This window comes from Drosophila persimilis, unplaced genomic scaffold (assembly GCF_003286085.1).
Source record: "Drosophila persimilis strain 14011-0111.01,24,50 unplaced genomic scaffold, DperRS2 tig00000000-arrow-pilon, whole genome shotgun sequence".
Lineage (NCBI taxonomy): Eukaryota > Metazoa > Arthropoda > Insecta > Diptera > Drosophilidae > Drosophila > Drosophila persimilis.
The window spans coordinates 15,257,293-15,278,226 of NW_020825288.1; the positions used below are offsets into that span (position 1 = coordinate 15,257,293).

The following is a 20,934-nucleotide window of genomic DNA, read 5'->3' on the forward strand; positions in this document are numbered from 1 at the left end:
GTATATATGTTTATAAGTGTTTAATAATTGGATTCATTGCTTGATTGGCTTCTGTGGCTAATGTTTTAAGTACATTTTCTCCGATTTGTTTGATTGTTTATTCTTTAGCAAAGCACTGAACTCTTTCGATATATCGATATTCGATAAATTATGATATTTAATCTGTTTGCAACTCTAATCAACATCGGTGGGTGTTTTGCCAAAGATACGGTTACGAATACGGATCAGGAGAGCGCCCCATTTCGTTGGCGGGCTCTGGCCAAACGGCTCGGAATCGGGCGCTGTCCGCGATAATTTCTGATCAGCAAGACTTGTGATATACTTGGGGGATTTCGAGAGAGAGATAGAGAGGGTTTCTCAAAAATAGTTCTGCCTGACAGATATTGCTTTTGGTTCAAGTCTTGTCGTTGCTTGCCTCACTCGATGCATTTCATTTAGTTAATAGTTATAGTTTGTATTTATTTTGGACGTTATGGCCTATGGACTAGAAGAAAGATTAGCTAATATGGCACAAAATGACACGAACAATAATTAGTCAACATTCACTACAGCACATGTTAAGAGTCGAACTAAAGAGCTAAAATAATAACTGACTTGGAAATCGATTGGAATTCTACATATAATACTTGTCAAAGTTTCCCTCCATTGAGTACTGGTCTCGGTATACATAATTTGATATCGTGATATCGTAATATCATTATCTTTTTGGTTTCTTTCTTTCTTTCTTGTGTTTTTACTGATCTAAAAAAGCGTCTAAAGGTTCATACGTTTTAACGATAGAGAATTCAATGTCTTGTCTACGATTAGCATTGATATATGCATATAGTTTATAAGATACATAACTACATCCTCGCTCTAGAGTTATTTATTTATGTATGTTCGTATATTACGTATTCGGTTCTTGGTTTTGATTCGATTATTTAGATAGTTCTGAAAACCTTTTTGATTTGTTTCACTCTTCTTCCGCCCTAATCATTCGTCTATTGGGAGAGAGGGGACATAGAGACTGGGCCCTAGAGAAGTGATCACATATGTACATAGTGGCTGAAGAAGCGGTCCTTGATGTCCGCGTGCTTGATCTTGCAGTGGGCCTTCATGTTGTCCCTGCGCGTGAACTTCTGCCCGCAGACGGGGCACTCGTGGCTCTGGGGCCGATGGATGTTGGCGTGGTGCCACCGGTTCGACACGATCTTGTTGCAGCTCACGCACCGGTACAGGGTGGGCAGCGTGCCCGACAGCTGCACGAACAGCGTGGAGTAGTCGATGTTGTGATCCCTCCGATTGGCCGCTGCAGCGGCGGCAGCTGCGGCTGCGGCTGCTGCAGCCGAGGAGCTCGATCCGCTTGAGCTGGAGCTGGGCTGGGGCGACAGCGGGGCGGACACTGAGGCTGGTGCGGACGAGGATAACGATGCGGATGCGGATGCGGATGTGGAGGCTGGCTGATAGTGCGGCGAGGCCTGGGTGTGGCTGGGCGGCGGTGGCAGGGGCAACGGAGGCGGATGGTGGTGTCCGTGGTAGCCGTGATTCGACAGGTCCAACTGCTGGCCGGTTCCATTAGTGCTGCCGTAGCCCTGGTCGCGGTACCCGCTGCTGTGGCTGCTGCTGCTAGTGGCGGGCGGCGAGTAGGCCGCCTCTGCGGGGCAGTCCACCAGGGAGCGGTGCAGCGGCTGGTGGGGATGCGAATGAGGGTGGGCATAGTGGGTGGCCATGTGGTGCTGCTGCCGGCTGCAGCGGATGGCGCGCATGTTCAACTCCTTGCACTTGTACTCGCAATTGTAGTTGTTGTCCACGTAAATCTCCGAGCCAGAGCCAGAGCCAGAGCCAGAACCAGAACCCGAGCCGGAGCCAGTACAGGGCCCGTCCTCGTCTGGCGGTGGCGGGGCATAGACCACGGCTCGCCTGTACTTCGGCGGCGTGGCATGGTAGGAGGCGACTGCTGCCACTGCCACGGCAGAGACTTTGTCCTCCGCCTCTTCCGATTCGAGCTGATCCTGCTCCTCGTCGATGTCCATGTCCCGATCGACATCCACCTCGTCGAGAGCCTCCTGCTCCTGCTCCTGCTCCAGGTCCGGCTCCCTGGCCTGATCCTGCTGATCGAGCTGTCGCGGATTGTTAAAACACTTAACGCGACCTGCAAACATTTGCTTGTTTCATATTAGGCGTCATCACTGTGGGGGTGTGGAGGGGGATCGGTGGGGGATCTGGGGGATCGCGATTCCCTTGCATTCCATGCGCACAGTGGGCCAAAGCCAATTGTCTGTGGGGTGTCTATGGGTGGGTGTCTCTAGGTGTCGCTAAGTTCAACGCTAAGTAGCCAGAGTAGGAAGTAGGCAAGAAACTCGTTTATAGGGTATATAAGATATGTGTGTATGGATAGTATATATATAAATATATACTACGAATATATATAGTATATAGGCTGGGTGTGTTTCTGTGTGTGTCGGTGTCGGTGTCTTTGTGTGTGTGTGTGTGAGGCTGTGAGGGCTATGCAAAACGACAACAGACAGCTACTAGAGTTGGTTCTTTTCGGAACAATCTTTGCGTGTACGGGCGTGTGGGGGGCAGAACATAACGGTAAGAACGAAGGAAAGAAAAACTCAATTCAAGTGAACGGCATTGACAATGACGGGTGGGGTAGGGTGGGGGGTGGTAGGCTGCGGCTGCGGCTGTGGAAATCATAATTTACAAGATCGCTCGCTGGCAGGTGGCGGGTGGTACGTGGAGGGCTAGGAGGAAACAAATCAAGAGTCTTAATCTAATTTTGTGGTGTGGTTTTTGGCAATCTATTGTATTGTAAACTGGAAAAAGTATAAACTCAAATTGTGTAAATCAAGGCTGGTCTTAAAGCTAGGGCGGCATCTCGATTCGGTTCGGCAGGACATTATAGCTCTAAAGTATAACAATTCAGCTAAATTAATTGTACTTTTGCATCAAAGCCAATCAATCAATCAATCAATCAATCAATCAACAGTGTGAAACGGATCGGGAGACTGGGATAAATCATAAATGAACTAAATGTAAATCAAGGTAAAATCAACTTTTGTCTCGTGTCATTTTGTGGCATCAACAATTTTGTTTTTTTTTTTCGTTTTTGGGCGCTCTTATCTTATAGTTCTGGCATTTGGTTTTCAAAACTTTATAATACAGTTCTCATCGTACACAATGATATTATTTCTTGTTCGTTTCATGAGGTGGTGGGAACGGATCTTTCGGGTCTTTTAGTACTTCAATGTTGCAACAGATTTTTAGCCATACTTTGTGGTACACATCAATATATATATATTTATATGTATATGTATATGTGTGTGTGTGTTTATTATATTATTACATATTTATTTTATATGAGCAAATTCCAGTTCTCTTTTTTTTTTTGGTTTCAAAAAAGGGTGATGGTGAAAGGGGGGGGGGTCTTGGTGCGGGTTCTTTTAGCTGTAAGGTAATTTCAATTTTGGTTTAAATTTCGTTTTAATATTTCTGTGATTTTGTGAGGTTTTTTCTTTGTATTTTCCATTTCGTTTGTGCGCTATCTGGAGCCAATGTGCGTGTGTTTCTCTCTGCTTTTCACTTTACCGTTACGTTCGAGTGGAGCTGCTCTCTCGCTAGCGATCTTTGGGGGCAGACACAGAGATGCAATCAAACAAGCACAAACAGACACATACACAGACACAGTTAAACATAGAGATTGAGAGAGTGACAGAGAGACAGAGATACAGAGAGAGAGAGAGAGAATAGGCAAAAGAAAGGAATATTGGAATATTGGAATACACTTAGTTAGCTTTGGAAAATACCAATTGGAATAAACAGACAGTCAGAGTTACGGTTATCTCGTTACAAACAGTGATCTTCACATCAAATCATAAATGCAACAAATGTTAGTAGAAAATCTTCAAAGGAAGAAAAAGTACAGGTGTCTGTAGCTGTGTGTGTGTTTGTGTATGTGTCTGTGTGTGTGGCAGTAAAAAAAAAAACACAAATAAAACGACATCGATTTGGAAGCTGTTTTGAGGAGGCGTATTCATAATATTTTCTGTGTTGACCAACACTGAAATGCTATCGATAGTTGGCTTGCTTTTGGTTTCGTTTTCATTTCTTAGACAATAAGTTGCAACATTAAAGACGAACAGAGAGATTTGGAAAAATTTTGTAGCGATTTTGGTTATAAGATATGGTTTTGTTTTACATTTACTTTCTTAAAAAAAATGATGGATAAAAACTGAATGAAATTGGAACAGAAAGCGCGGCAACTTCTACGTTTCGTGTGCGTGGAAATTTATTTAATGTTTTATATTGTTTGATTATTCTTTATTATTTATAGATTTTTTTGTTGTTTAATTTGTTTTTTTTTTTGTGGTTTTTCTGGATGTTGTTGTTGTTGTGTGCGCCAATTGATCTATTAAACTGAAATGTTTCATTTGGATTGGATCGGTTGGGGAGTTGGGGATGGCATAACGGAGGCATTTTCGACTACGAACTAATTGGGGGGAAATTTCCGATTGGTCTTAGGACTAAATTATTACAGCAGCGGCGGCGGAATGAAGAAGATGGGAAATCGATAAGTCGATAGGTTAAAAATTAAAAATTATACGTATAAAATTAAAATAAATCGATACATAAACGATAATTGTATGTGTGGGAGTGTGTGTATGGCTGAGGTGGTGTGAGTGTGTGTGTGTGTGTGTGTGTGTGTGTGTGTGGGGGGTGTGGGTGTCTATGTCTAGGTCTAGGCGTCTTAAAACATGCAACATGCGGCAAACATACAGCAAAAACTAAACCGTATTTACGATCAAGTCTCGGCTCGAGTGGGGAAACTCATCCTAAAAGCTATTCATACAATACGAGTATGTATATATATATATATATGTAAATATCAATATCAAATATATAGAAATACCATACGATACGACAAACAACGAAATAATATTTATATTAAGATATGTACGAGTATGTATAGAGAGAGACAGAGAGATAGAGAGAGAGAGATATTCTGGTAGGAGGAGAGGTGTTGATCTGTTGCTCTAGCTAGCACTTTGGGTCGTACTCCTCTTAGGGTCTATCATTCAGAACGAATAGGCTACGGTAAGGCAAAGGATATAGTACTGTACTGTGTGGATAAAACTATGTAGGATTCTGTACTTACAAAGCATAAAAAGAAGTGGGATTCAAGGGTGTAATACTTGTCTCAGGGTAACAGATAAATATATAGAAATGCATGCAGGAACATTCGGGGGAACTACATGTATAGAGTGGAGACAGGCCTTAGTCGGGTTAAGATGAGCAGAGAGAGAGAGAGCTCTCTGTGTGTAGGATAAACCCTCTCCATTATATACATACATGTACTTCCTGGGGGGCCTTTGGGGTAGTGGGTTGGGGGGATCTCTAGGGGGTTTACTCTACTTAATTAAATTAGGATAGTTTGCTCGGTTTGGTTAGAAGATAGTTATGGGGTGTAGAGTGGATGGAGGAACGGAAATTAAGCTACAAATTTTCTACAATTTTTTTTTAATACAGTTTGTCTTCGTTTTCTTTTGCTTTTGAGTCCAACGTTTGAACAACATAAAATATATATGTACGTATATGTTTCGACCAAATATATAGCCATAGTAGTACTATATAGAGGGTAGATATATAGTCTTTTGGTTTCGATTTCGAGTGCGTTTGGGTTTAAAAGCTCAGAGAGAAGAAGATCTTGTGTGATTGGTTGGTACTTGTAGTTGTAATTGTGCTAGCTTTGGTTCTGGCCTGCTGATATTCTGATCTGCTGATCTGATGATCTGCTGATCTTCTGATTCTATGGGGCAGTACTCACCGTCAATGTTGTCCGTCTGATCGAGCTGCATCTGTTTGGCGTCGTTGTGATCATCGCGCGCGTCCGCCGCCTGCAGGGCGTGCTGCGACAGCAGCGTCGACATTTCCTCCGCGTGCAGCTTCTGCACACCGAAAGGGGGACAGACAGAGGGGAGAGCCAGAGAGGGGGAGAGAGAGAGATAGAAAGATGGGGAGAATTGTAGTAAAGTTCTGCTTTTTATTTGACCCAATTGCAAAATGCTGCCAAAGCCGATGCTTATCCTAGATTTACGTTACACAAAAACAGAGTCTAGTCTAGGGCCTAAGGCTAATCCTGAGCGGTGTGTGGGTGGCCTGCCGGCCCAGCCGGCCTGTGGCTAAAGGCCGTCCTTGCCCACATTGATGGTGATGATGTCGGGGGTGGTCGACGGCTGCTGCAGCTCCTGGAGCTCCCGCTCGTAGCAGAGCCGGTGCGACTTGCACTTGTTGTGGTGGTTCACGATCTCCAGCCGGAAGTTGGAGTTGCCCTCCACGAAGCTGGTGCGGATGTCGGCCAGCTCGGGGCTCCACTTGCGGCAGTGCTTGCAGAACATCGTGTTGGCCCGCTCGTCGTACTGCAGCCACTCGAACTGGTACAGCCAGTTGGAGCGGAAGCGTCCGCTCTTGCGGGAGGAGCTCCCCGTCGCCGTCGCCACCACTCCGCCCCCCGTTGAGGATGGCGGCAGTAAGTGCTTCCTCTGCTGCTGCTTCTGTTGCTGCTGCTGCTGTTGTTGCTGTTGTTGCTGCTGCTTCTGCTGCTGCTGCAGCAGGCGCTGCACGGTGGAGTCGAGGCTCTCCTGCTGGTAGTGCTGCTGCAGGCTCTTCAGCTGCGCCTCCACGGCCTGGTGGAGGAGCATCTGGTGCACGGACTTGCTGCCTAAATACGCCTCGCTCTTTTTCACCTACATGCACGCCGGGGGAAATCAGCTTGAGAAAACATTGTTCTGATAGAAGGAAGGATTTTCTGTTCTTTTGCGTCTTCTGCGTCTTTTTCGCTAGAGACGTAGCATTGTTGAGATTTTTTCTTTTCTTTGTTGGCCGATATTCCGATATTTTGGAAAATGCAAAAACGTTTTTTCTCTACGACAAAACAACCAATCCTTCGTTCTGTTTCGACTCTGCTTTGATTTTCTTAAACAAAAATATACACAAATTTGGCAGCAGCTCTGTGGCTGCTTTGGGAAGCATTTTGCAATTGGCTTGGCTTACAGTTAGATGGTCAAAAAGCTTTACAAGAATGTTCTGTACTGTACTGTATTATTAGCTGGAACCATCGAACCGGTTCAAAAAAAGAAAAAACCTTAACAAACTAATGCAGCAAAACAAAACAACGATCGTCGAAAGAGGTTCGGTTCATAGATTGACTGATTGACTGCCCCCAGAGTGGGGCACTTACCGGCAAGTAGTCGGGCGGCAGGCCCACATGGTGCTCCCGGTGCTGCTGCTGTTGCTGCTGGGCGTCCATCAGCTCCTGCTTGATGCTCAGCGACTGGCTGAGGCCGCTCAGGGCACTGGTCGCGCCCACATTGCCCCCACCGCCGCCCAGGTGGCCGCCGGTGGTCATCGAGAGCGGCGAGTCGTGACGGCCGCCCGCATCCTCGGACTCCGATGTGCTGCCACCTGTCTTGGGCACGGGGCTCGACTTGAAGTTGCCCTGCAACACGGAAAAGATACGAAAGGTGACATTCAGTAGGCGAAAAACAGTTAAGTACCCAATAATCAAGCCCAGCATGCTCTCCGCCAGGGTATCGTATCGCTATGACAACAACAATTTGCACGTGTGCCAGCGGTGGAGAGAGCGGCACGTGCCTAGGCCACAAAAATTTCACTCGCTGATAACGGACAGAAATAGCTGAAATACCACACACGCAAACAATATTATTTGATCGTAGATCACTGGCCACAGCTGATAGCAGCCACAGCACACCCCATGGATGGGCAGACGCCCAAGGGGAAGGGCACTGTCATGTGAGGAGAGCGCGCGCGAGGCGCGAGGCGCGAGGCAGCTACGCTACGCTACGTAAATGCCACAGATACCCGAAAATGTTGATACTGTTTGTTGTTTGTTTGCCTGCCGCCTGCCGCCTGCGCCCACCGCCCACCGCCCACCGACTGATAAGCAAAGTTTGGCAAAGCCAACGGCAATGAGGAACGAAGGCCACCGTGCGGGGGTGGCTCGAAACAAGGCATACCCAGGGAATATGCACTTATTATAGGCTCATCGTATTCGGAAAACCCTAATTCCCAATCGATCTCTTTTGGGAGACATCGATCAATCGATTATACCTATGACAGCCGCCAGATATGAGTATATTTTGGCTTCTTTTTGTCAAGAAGTTAGGAGAAATCTACTCAAGGTATAGTGCAATATATTCCTCCTTTTACAAAACTATTAATAAACTAGAAAATCAAAATTAAATTGTGGGAATTTTACTTATTTACCCAAAGAATACAGGTGATATATTGCGATAGTATCATTAGCATATTAGAGCCAGAATGAAGAAAACTTTTTGTAAACCTGGTTTTTATATCAGCTACTCGAAGAGTATGGGATATACCATATACATATGTATGTACTCCTCTATTACGACCTTCCGTACAACAAAGTTTTCTATATATCGAATTTAATTTCAGAATACTGCATTTTCGTTCAATTTTGATTAATCAAATTTTTTCTATGCGTCTCCAAATCTCCCTATTACGAATATATATTTTTTTTAAATTATTTTGATTGTGCTTTCCTACCAAAGAAAAAATGTATTTGGGGAAGTCCCGAACTATAAATGTGACGCTAGCAATCGATAAGCATAATTTCAGCACTACTTATTTTAGCATTAGGTCCCTGTTTTTAGTTAATCTAGAGGTAGAGGTTAAAGCGTATGATAGAGAACGCAAAGGAATTCGCTGTAGCAAAGGGACACTTAGAGTTTGAGGCAATTGGATGTTTGGATAAATTAAACAAATGTACATATGTGCTTCCATAAGCATCCTTCAAGTTTTTTATTGAGAAGGAAAAGAGGCAAACTCAAATGAAAACAACAATTAAGAATTATTTTAAAGCAAAACAGGCTTGAAATACATTTTTTTTGTACGAATTTTATATTTGAAATACAGATCTCAGAGACTATAACAGCTAGAGAAACCACATTTTGTGTTCAGACTCTGGCGAATTTTACAAGGAAAATGTTACACTGTTGCCTACAAAATCATGAAAATCGATGGTATCCGTAGATAAGAGATGAAGATCATAGAGAATGGCCATATCTATCATATTGCCGAATCAGTTCGGATCATTTTTGTAGCCAGAAGGAACAAGTAAAAATTGCAGTGGCTCCGCTATGCCTTCCACGCGCTTACTCATTCTTTTTCTCTCTCTCACACACACCCTTCCTCGTGCAGTGTGCACGCTCTGGCGGAGGAGAGCGAGATTAAACGGCTGATTTTCTCGTGAGAATGGAGAAAAACAGATACATGCTGAGTATCGGGTATCGAATATCGGCAGGGGCCGCGGCTCTTATTCCCTTAGAAAAATAGCATTAAAATTTGATCTGCTATTACAAAATAAATAAACAAAAGTTCTACTTTTGATTTAATTGATCATAAATTAACTAAAATCATCAAAATAACGAAATCGTCTACAAAAAAAGTACAAAAATCCAATTCAGTAAATTGCGGTAAATTAATTAAGAAATTCAATATAAAAATCTGCAAAAAATAATTTCTACAAAAAGAAAAGGGCAGATATAACAATTTAACAACTTCATTGTCCTGTAACTAATAAATATTTGACGCCTGATTTGATGTGAGATAATTTCTATTTAAATTTAATTGTCAGACAATTAAAATTCCCGAAGAGAAAAAAACGCATCAACTTTAAATTGCGGAAGTGCTGACCGCCGGAGCTGGCAGTTGTTTAGGTTTGAGCGCACAAAAAAAAGTCAAACAATTTAATTACGAATACAACAATTATGCGAGGAGCCAGTTAATAAAGCAATTAAAGAATACTCGCATGTGGGACAAATGCAAATGGCAAAAAAAAACTGGGGATATGAGCTGTAGGTTTTAGGGGATGCCTAAATGCTATCCATCAGATGGGTATTCCATTTCTCTTTCTGGTTTCTATCTACAAATATTTTGTCACAATATCCATAGTCTTCTCCTGACGATCGTCCCCTTCTATGAAGCTATGATCCATCACTCGATCGAAACACATTACAGCGCTTCGATTACAGTTCCCTTGTGGATGCCACAAGGATAATAGGTCGAGACTCGATTGATTGCTCACCTGAGAGTCCTGCGGGTAGTGCCTGTCCTGGGCATGGGCCGCGTTCGCATGGTGGCTCGAGGACAGCGAGTTATCACAGTTGGATGATGAGTTCTTACGTCTGCGCTTACTACTACTCAGCTGGTCCACCGGGGTGGTGGAGAGCTCCCTCTCGCGGTCCCTGCTGCTGTCCCGCTCTCGTTCTCTTTCCCGCTCTCGTTCCCGCTCCCGTTCCCGCTCCCGATTGTTGTTGTTGTTGCTGCTGTTGTTGTTATTGTTGTTGCTGGTGTTGCTGATGTTGCTGTTGTTGTTGTCCTTGGTGCTGTAATCGAGCTGCAACAGCTCGTCGCGACTGTCGGCCCGCTCGAGGGTGCCCCGCTCGCTGCCACGGTCGCTGCATGCATCGCCGCGACTATTGAGGGCATCGGCGCTGGCACTGCGACTGGCAGCAGCGGCCGCCAGAGCAGCAGCAGCCACCGCGGCCGCCGCTGCCGCACTGGCGCTGCCCACGCTGGGAGATCGTTCGCCGGCACTGGGCGTCGTCAGGCCCAGAGCCGCGGCGGCGGCATTCACGCTGCTGCTGCGCTGCGACAGCTCGTCGCGCAGGTCGCGTTCGCAGCGGGAGCGCAGGGAGTCGCGTGAGTCTCGCACCCCGTCGCCCACCCCGAGCCCGCCGCCCCCATAGCTGGAGGAGGGTCCGCGGCCGGTGGGGGAGCTGGCGGCCGAGTCGCGCAGCTTGTCGGAGTCGGACCGATAGTTCAGATTGTTGTTATCTGTGAGACCGCGCACCTGAAGCAATGCAGAAGGTAGATATTTGTTGTATTAATTTATATTCGGGGATTTTGCAGTGCGACCGGAAGTACAGTCACCGCAGCGAGAATTTAGGAGAATTTTATTAAAGGTACAGAAAGCCTGTTCAAAAGAGGACTGGTCGGGGTCACCAAATGTGTCTAGACCAGTATCTTGTGATTCAGAGTCGCGCAGAAGTAGTCTTTGCTCCTTATTTGTTTACTAAAATTCTCCTTTTAATTCCCAATTAGTGACTTCGTCTCCCTTGGAATGTAACCCACCTGCAGGCTTTCGGCCGTCTTGAGAAACATGGGCAGCGAGCTCTGGCCCACATTGACCTCGCCCTTGTACATGAAGTCGAGCAGAGATCGCATCTCTGAGTATCTGACATCTTTCAAGTAGATGATGGGATGTGGATGTTGATTCTGTAGGAAAATCGTCTCGAAATATGGACTGCAGGCGGACAGTATGGTCTGATGGGCCTGCAAAACGGGAAAATACATTCGTTATTCGATCATCGCTCTGGGGATTCATGACTGTAAGACGTTACCTTGACTGTTTCGCCCTCGCAGGCGAGCGTGACATCGCAGAGCGCCTCACGCTGCAGCAGGGAGGTGAGGACGCCGGTCAGATTTGTGGGATGATTGTTCCAGCGTAAGCAGAATTGCTGGTCCATCGCTCCTTGGTCAGTGTTGTACCTGCAAGAGGTGATAAGTGGGTGGAAATTCCATTAGATATCGTGGGATTGATGATAGGTGTTAACACATTGGACTGGTTTCAACCGGAATCGATTAATTATTCGCTTGATTAAGTTATTTATCAGTAACATGGTTCGGTTAGGATTGTATTGGAGATTGGTAGGCTCTCTATTTCTGGCCACTGACTGTGTTCTCCCTCTAGGAAACGGAAGCAATTTACTGCTTAAACTGTTATCGTTATCACTCCGCCCATTCCGATGCCGATGCCGTAGCCGATTCCGAGGTCGATTGCGTGGGTGTGTAACAAGAAATGCCAATGATAATTTGTCATTAAACACAATTGTTCATTACAATTGCTGGATGCTGTTCTCAATTATTTATTGCATTTCCGTTTGCCGATAACACGGACCGCACCCCCCACCCCCCATCCCCACCGCACACTTGTGTGGCCAGACTTGGCAGCAGTGTGCGTGGAAAGGCGTGCATGCGTGTGTTTGTGGAGTGTTAATTTCCATTTGTTGCCGCCATGTTTTGCTGCTGGCTAACTGTTAATTACTCAGCCAAATAGACAAGCAATCCATGCAAATTTAGTTGTAAGCCAACCTGAGAATCAGGGAGCGAGGAGCAGCAGGGCATAATTAATGGCCGTTCGGGCTTATCTATGGGATATTTATGGAGCCCTCCGCTCCCCCGGCCCCGCAAAGAAAGGAAGGTGCACTCGGTGCAGCTGCACCCGAATCTGCTCGATCTGCCCTCGCGCCTACGTGCTTTACACCGGGGCGTAGCCTCTCTCTGTGTGCGTTTCTCTTTTACAATTCCCTGGAATCTATCCCTAATCTTAACGGTCGCGGGCAAAGTTCTAATGGGAAACGTCAGCCCGTTGGCGGGGGGGCAAGGTGGTGGCGGCCGAGGGGAGCCCGATTTGATAAGAAGCACTTTTGCTTTTCTTTACAATCCATTCCGACCATCGGGCGAGCGTAAACAATCACAACAAGAGAGAGAGAGAGAGAGAGAGAGAGAGAGCGAGCGAGAGAGCTTTAGCTTGCGAGAGCTTTTTGCCGGCGCCGAAGAACTTTTTCGCAAACGAACGGCAGAAGAGAGCCGAAAGCGGTGTGAGGGGTTCCACGTGCGAGAGAGAGATTAGATCGAGTGAGTGCGAGCATAACAATAATAATAATTACAGCTAAAGCTACAGCTACAGCTATAGCGGGTGCATGCGTGTGTGTGTGGGCGTGTGTGTGTGTGTACGTGTGGGGGGCCTCAGCGCTGTCGTAAGCGTTTTTTATTGGCCCGCCGCCCTGCCCCGCAGCCACTTCCACATCCACCGATTACGTTCTTTGTTTGTGTTGCGTTTAGAACCAACGAAAAAAAAGGCACACACATCAGCAAACGCGACTTTCATTTTCATTCGCACAAATCTTAGTTTTTTGGGAGGGGTACAGAGCCTCATATCTGGCAGTAATATGGTAGATTTTGATGGAAGGTGATAGATCTCACTGTTTTAAGAGCTTTTCCAGCGCGATTTTCAAAAGAAAAATCATTTTATCTGATTAATCAATCAATTTTCCCTAAGTTTGGCTAATTTTTATAAGCGTGACTTTATTGCATTATTTTTTACAATTTTATCCCATAAATTAATCAATTTTCCATAAGATTGGCTAAGCGTGTTTTTATTGCATTATTTTTAAAAATTTTGTAAACGATGGAGTCTATTATCTACTACTGAAACTATCGTTGCTCAAAAGTTTCCAGAAACAAGATGATTTTCCACTCAATAGACAGCAGATAGCAGGTATCTCACAGTCGAAATGGGTGCCGCCCGTCTTGGCGCTCTCTTGTAAATGTTTTTAAATTGTGTGTGCAAACGAATTGCGAATCATTTTCATTTGGTAGTACAATTCGTTTGCCAGATATCTATTTGCTTATATCTATATATTCATATACGTGTATATACGTAAATCCTTGCAGGCATTTCGCAAGATAGATCTTGGATCTACTATGAAATGCTCTAAAGATGGATATCCCGTGGGAGAAGACTAGAAAAACTATAGCATAAATTATTATTTTATAGATAAGCGTTTTTTTTTCGTCCCCGTTTGATAACAAATAATATACGATGACATCATAAATCGGTTGTAAATTTCACTAAAATAGATCTGGGAAACCCGAAAGTTATCTGTGAATATATTTCCGTGGTTAAACAAATCGACAAGCGATGACTCAATGAATATTAACTATATAACAGAGCCCCTTTGGAAGGTTTTACAGGAAAGATAATAGCTAGCAAACCGCTCTGTAATCACTATTATCAACCGACCCATAAAACCCAATTAAATATCCCCTAAATACATCACTTAGAGCCCCACTTCTGGCTGTCATTCTATCCGCCTGTCCCCCCACCAAATCTTAACTTTTTGTTTGCTTTAATTACTTTACTTTTGGCATAAAAACCAAGGGGGGGGGGGGATAGGTAATAAAAGAGATCGCAACTTGGCCAACGCCGGCGCCAACAGCGACACAAAAAAAAAACAACAAGCCAAGCATTTTTTAGATACTTATACCCCCTCCCCCCCCTCTGTTTGCATTCGCTGTCAGCACCAACGCCGGCGTCAACGTCAACGTCAACGCCAGCGTCAGCGTCGCATGCGATTGCAGTTTTTATTTTCACTTGCGCTTTCAATGCAAATTTGCAATAAAAGCAAACAAACTTTTGTTGCTGCCGCTGCTGCTGATGCTTTTGTTTAATTAATGAGAACTTTTACTTTCGCTCGACGCCGGCTGCGCTGCGGGCAGCGCTGCGGGCGTCGCTGCTGCTTACGTAAATTGTTGAAAAATATTTACGCGCTTATCAGCCGCAGAGAAAGAGAGAGCGAGGAGAGAGGAGCCTGGGCTGCAGGGGCAGGCGATCAGCAAATTGCGCAATATGTTAAATGCCGCTCAACTGCTGCCCCCCTGCCCCCCTGCTGTAACGCCGCGAATCAATATCAAGCTGCAGATACAGCGGCAGCGTCAGATAAAGATAAAGAAAAAGATTGAGATAAGAATAAAATAAAAACATTTTGTCACGCGTCAACATCATACTTAGATAATCAACGCTAACTGCCAGTCATACAGCCACAGCCACAGCCACAGCCTCACACAGATACAAGCACACGCACACGCACACAGAGGCACAGATACACCCCGAGAGCGAGAGCGGACCACGGGACGTATCAGTAATGGCCTTCAACTTTCAGTTAGTGGCGCCTTATCGTCCGAGGCAGCGATGCCGCCGCGCTGCCAGCGCCTCTCAGCTGTTATGTTCCGCTGTAAGAGCGCGTCCCCCTCCCCTCCCTTCCCCCCCTACACCTCCCCCTCCGCTACTCGCACTCGACTCGTAGTTTTTCAATTTACACGTTCTAAATAGTTTGAGCAAAGCCGCACGAGTATGAGTGTATCTGAGAGATACACGAGCACTCGAGAGTGGGCCCCGGCGGCAGAGGGGGTAGCGGTCGCAGCGGTGGGGGAAAACAGCGATAATAATTATAAATACAAAGTAGTTTGTTGACGTTTGAGGTTCGTTTGTTCGCTCGTTCGTTGTTCGGTTTCCAATTTTCGCTCCGCCGCTGCGCTGTCGCTGCCGCTGCCGCCGTCGCTGCTTTTTATCTTTCGACTTAGAACTTTACATGTTGGCGTAGGTTGACCGCTCCCCGCACCCCGCACCCCGCTTTGCCCCCCGCCTCTGAGCGCTGTAAATTTACCGTTTGCCGTGCCGTGCTGTGCTGTGCCGTGGCGGGGTTCAACGAACGCTGAACGAGACGACGGCGCCCACATGGTCATTACGACGCTGGTATCTGTCAGATACAATTTGGGCCTCAGAGCAGATCGATAATTTCTTTCGTTACGCGGCTGCCCTTCAGAGAACATAAATCAATGCTGAAAATCGCACAAAGATGCGTTTAAACCGATAGCCAAATGAATAATTTGAATTTATTAATACACACACAGATACAGATGCACGGCCACAGATACACTTACACGTACACATATGCAGAAGGCAAACGAGATCAAGATTAGCGCCCCGGTTCGCGGTTCACCTTGACTCAATGGTCAAATGTGCAAAATGAACAACAACTTCATAGATACGTAGATACATACATAGCTGCTCGGACTACGGGCAGCATGAATCAGCATTTGCAAAAGGTTTGGCCAGCCTCAAAAGCAGCTTGTAAAAGATGAAGGTCGCCTGTTACAGATACAGATACACACACACACACACACACACACAGATAGAGATGGAGAGATAGATTCATGATTGATTAAGCCCGGCCTGTAAACAGAGGCCAAAAACTCCATTTAGCCTTTGGCTTGGGGCTTGGCCGGACCGCGAAAACCATACGAATGTTGAGCAAGGTCAAATGTAGGAGGTTGCTGGGCAGAAAGGCCCAGCCGCAAGTAGGTCACGATGCCAGATGCCAGACACCCGATGTGGGGGCGGACTGGGTGTGTGCGGTATTAGGCTAATGGGTCTTACAGGTTTTCGGAATCAGTTACCTTCTTTTTTGGGGCCCACTTGGGATTTCCAGTTATTGCAGAACACGTTTTGTCTACAGAATTTATGGGAATTTATGTCTTGAAGGGAAGCCCAGCACAGTGCCTGCCTATTGTTTGGCAAAACCTTTTTTCTAAGACATAAAATCCTAGGGATAGGGTGATGAATCGAAGACTGACCGAATCTTGGCCCAAATACAGACCAATCTTGGAATTATTTGAGTGTTTTCCCTGCCCAAAGAAGCCATCAAGAGATGGAGAGGCCTTTTCGAAATGGTTTTCACTGTTGACCATTTGTTTTGTCTCCCTGGATGCTGGCTGCCAAATAAAATGGAAATTTCCAAGGCATTTACATGGCGACAAGCGGCCAAAAGCTAATAATTTCAGTTGTCGCTCGTTGAGAGATATTTTTAGTGGCAAGCAGTGGAGGAGGAGGAGGAGGAGGAGGAGGCCAGTGCAGGCCAGGCCACCAAAAGATACATTTTACATTTTGTCAGATACAAATGTGTTAATTGCCTGGCAGTGCGTGGCCAGGAATAGAACGCCCACACGCAGATGCATCCCCAGTGCACACAGGAGACACCAGTGCGAATCTGTGTCGTGCGGCGGCGTGTGGGCGGCCGAGAAGTGCGAAATAGTGTAAAATGAGCGACAAATGAAATTAGCCGCCTGCTCGCAAGTCGCGACTGTGTTTAGGGGCACGGTGCACAGTTCGTGCTTCCCCGCGGTGATGATGTCATCTCTCTCTCTCTCTCTCTCTCTCTCTCCCTTACTTTCTTTCTGTAATAATTACAGTTATGCGGTGTTACTCTTGTGGGTGCCCCAGAGCCATAATCTGGAGCCTCTCGCTCTCGAGTGCTTGGCTTGGCTTTGAAGCTGTCCACGCATCTCGAGGAGCTGTCTTTCAGCTGTCTGCCGTGCCGTGGGCCGTACTCGAGATTCGATTGGAGACCCCCAAAGGCAGCCTTGGCCGGTTGGACGGATCTTTGGGGCTTCCTTTAGACAGCGACCACATTTTATTGGCTGCTAAACGAAGAGCTTGTCACTGGGTCGTGCTGTCGAAATTAAACGAGGCGTATGCTTAATATATTATTGCGCATACGTCACTTGGTGCACGGCAACGCGACTCAATTAACACACGGCGAAGCAGAGGCATGTATGCAAATTGCATTTATCGAAATAATTAAAATTTATCTTTTTGGCAAAGGCAAGGAATTACAAGAAGTCTCTACATATGTATCTGCACGTTCGAGCAGCTATTGGCCTGGCCAATTGCGTCAAGTGTCTCCGTGCCAGACACTTTTTAGGCAATTAAATTTCGCTAATTTCCCCTTGATACTCGCGCATTCAGTAAGGATGATGCACAAATTCTGACAGTTGTAGGCGTGGGCAGCCGAAATGCATGTCACTCCTCCGCCCCTCCCCGCCCCGCCATTCCGTCCTTCCGTCCATCCGTCCGGCCGTCCCCACTGCCTGCCTTGCCTCGGATATTTGCAATTACAATGACACTCTGGTGGATGGTGGAGAACGCTGCTCGGCTGACCCAAATTCGAACTGACGAACACACTTAGAAATTGTCTGCGAGAGAGCAGCGACAACAACTTGGATGGCACTAAGTACACGCAAACAACATGACAAAACAAACAGCCAGCGAAGGCGTATATATCTTTCTATACTGTGTGCGTGTGTGTGTGTGCGTGTGAGTGTGTGTGCGTGTGGGCCCACTTAAACCCTGCCAAAAGCAACCTCAGGCGGCACATGAGCAATGAACAGCGCGCGCCTCCGCGTGGGCAGACCAAAGCTGCCTCGCAGTCGTGTCGGTGGCAGCGTCGATCGCCGACATGTGGCCCTAATTCATGCAAAAGAAAAACCCAAACCTCAAGGTATTGAGTGGTTCGAAAGGAAGGGCTCCATGGAGGGATCATCTTCGTATCCTTCTAAAGGTCATCATCCAAGGAGATCAAAACAAAAACATACCAGTTCTAATATTAAACTTGACCAACAAAACACGCCCCAAAAACAATACTTATAAATAGATGGGAGGAGGAAAGAGGAAGAGCGATTATAAATATGCAATCCATTCGGGGCAAACAAAATAATTTATATTTTTGTTTGCAAATACTTGGGTGGTATTCGGCATTTGGCGTGTCTTCCGATCTGTCCAAGGTGCGGCGGCGGGATGTAGGTAGAGGTCCATTTCGAAGCTTTTTTTCCTTCAGCCTACCCTCTCACTCGGTCTGCCTCTCTTTCACTCTAGAAATTTATTTATAACACACGAAAATAAACTGCAAGAACAAGCAGAATTTGCTAAGGGAGCAAAAAAAAAAAAGGAAGGAAGGCAAAGGCAAAGGCAGCGTAATGGGCACAAACGCTAGAGATGGCAGCGTGAGGCACGAGGCAACACGATACCAGATAAAGTGCTCTCTAATGTGCTGCCATCAAGCGATATCTCTCTTCAGACGGTCCATCTCTAGGACTCATAGAAACAGCCGCAGATCCGAGAGGCAGATCATCATTTCTCTCCCTCTCCTACGACGATGGGTGCCTGGGTGCCTAGCCTGATATGTGTGCCACACACAGAGGCATAACCCAATAGGGTTGTGTCCCATCCCCCAGCCCCCCCTCCCGCTATACTCTTATACATACATCTTATACAATGGCAGAGTGTGCGGCGGGGCAATATTTGCACAGTTGGTGCGAAACAAAGCTCGCACAGAAAAAATGTTTTGGCTGCGCTGCCTCTTGCGCAGCGGCAGGAAAAAATTCACAAAAATCACACAAAAAAATGTATAATAAAAATATTGCATAAATATATAAATAAATAAATAACACGGCGCAAAAAGGTAACAACAATGCAGTGCCTCTGTGCCTCTGTGCGTTGGGCGTTGAAGCGTTCTGGTTCGGTTCTGTTCGACGTATTTTTTTATTATTTTAAGGCCCCAAATATGTATTGTAGAGCCCCCCACCCCACGGGGGGAGAGTCACTGAAATTTGTCAGCTGTGTGGCGAATGGAACGAGAAATGGGTGTGTCTTGGGGGCTAATCCTTCTCAAAAACGCAAGCTCTATATAATATTTTGTATTCCATCTCTGGGTAGGAATATCTTGGGTATCTGGAACAGAATGGAACCTGTATTGCAGTACTGTAACACTTTCATAGCTGAAAATCTTGATCAGAACTTCCTACAATGATATTTATGGAATCTACTGACTCCCGATGAAGAACGAGAAAGGAAAGATCTTGTATTTCTGAAAAGATAACCCCTAGAGGTGGTCTGAGGGTTCCAGCAAAATCTGTCATCATTCAGTTCCAAAAATATCATACATAATAAACTTACGACTTCTTTGGAATTCTGGCAAATCAAAACCCAATTTATTCCCAAGAAAAACATCTAAATCAACTAAACCCCAGATTATATAATAAATGTGGACTGAACTCTGACCCCTAGTGCTATTCTGATCAAAGTTAGGGCTTGTAAGCGCCCCAACCCCCATGGGCACCTTCTAGATAACCTTTCTTTAAAGGGGGGTTTTCATTTTTGTGTTCATGGGTGGCCCGCACAGGGCAGGGGCTGTGAAGGGGCGTGGTCCGTGCTCGTTTGCCTTTAATCTAAATTGGCACACAGTAATGACCGTGTGTGTGTGTGTGTGCGAGTGAGCGATCGCCCATGTCTTCCATATACAAATGTTCGTACAGATATCTCTCGCGATCTCTCGCACTCGCCGATCGCCCTCCCTCCCTCTCTCTCTCTCTCTCTCCACTCCTTGGCGCTGTTCTGCCTGATTCGTGCACACCCTTAATTGTGTAAAATAAATTGGCGCTGCCAGCAAAGCTGTCGCTGTCGCCGTCGCCGTCGACGTTGCCGTTTGACGTCAGCTCAAAGCTTTTTTTCTTTCTAATTTTTTGTTGCTTTTTTTTTTGGGTAGCACTCTTTTTGTTGTAGTTTTTGTTGCTATAATCGCGCACAGATTGTAAAAATTTAAATTTATAGATAATTTTCGCATGTTTTAGGTTTTTCGTCCACACACACACACACACACCCACACAAGAACACTCACACACACAGAGATACTAGTGTAAGTGCTGCGCTGTGTGAAAATATTTCGTGTATATTTTTAGAGATAACTTTTACGCATGACTTGATATGCTAAATTGAATTGTGTGCCAGTGCCAGAGAGGGGGCGGCCAGGACGGCGAAATACCTTTATTTTACATCGTACACATATGTACGCGCACTGCCAGATACGTAGGTAGATAATAGATGGCCATTCGGGCAGATAGTTGGGATCGTATGGGACTCTGATGTAAGTGATCCGAGGGCTGCCACGTCCCTGGGTCTCTGTGGTGTAGTTGTGTTCCACAGATAAGAAACGTCAAATATTCGGAAATTTTAGTTGTAGGACAGTTGAAGGTAGCTTACAAAAACACCCTATCTATAGGGAAGTGAATGATTCTCTTTCAAGAAGGCAAGAAGGAGCCAAATCTAGAGAATCTTTAGATAAGCAAATTTGATCACGATCCGATATTATTTGGAAGGGTTCCTTTCATCTCTCACAGCTGACACTTTTGAGTATTTCCGATTATATAACACTCTCCCGGCGCTGCCCAAGTTCCACGGATTTGAATGGTTCTAAGGATTTCCCACCCGCACATAGACACTGACCCAAATCGGATGGAATGCCCCATTGAAAATTCTCAGGAAAAATAAACCTTATCTGCACTTGTTCGCACTACATGTGTATATGCAACACCGTGTATCTCTGTGTCCGTGTGGTGTTTATGTGAACGTATTACTTAATGCGCCGCACACTCGGGAGGGAACTTTCGCTT

At 45.8% G+C, this 20,934-nt stretch overlaps 1 protein-coding gene across 1 annotated transcript in view; it reads right to left on the bottom strand.

Annotated features, from left to right (window-relative positions):
- Positions 1–1,025: 1,025 nt before the first annotated feature.
- The window catches only part of LOC6587981 (sex determination protein fruitless), a 128,304-nt gene continuing 108,395 nt past the window's right edge, over positions 1,026–20,934 (bottom strand). Inside the window, exons 3-9 of the mRNA XM_026984726.1 lie at positions 11,427–11,574; positions 11,158–11,358; positions 10,109–10,876; positions 7,220–7,477; positions 6,634–6,642; positions 5,807–5,927; positions 1,026–2,131 (exon numbers count right to left, since the gene is read on the bottom strand). Of these exons, the coding sequence (XP_026840527.1) occupies positions 1,026–2,131; positions 5,807–5,927; positions 6,634–6,642; positions 7,220–7,477; positions 10,109–10,876; positions 11,158–11,358; positions 11,427–11,574 (2,611 nt within the window). The remainder of the gene's footprint in view (positions 2,132–5,806; positions 5,928–6,633; positions 6,643–7,219; positions 7,478–10,108; positions 10,877–11,157; positions 11,359–11,426; positions 11,575–20,934) is intronic.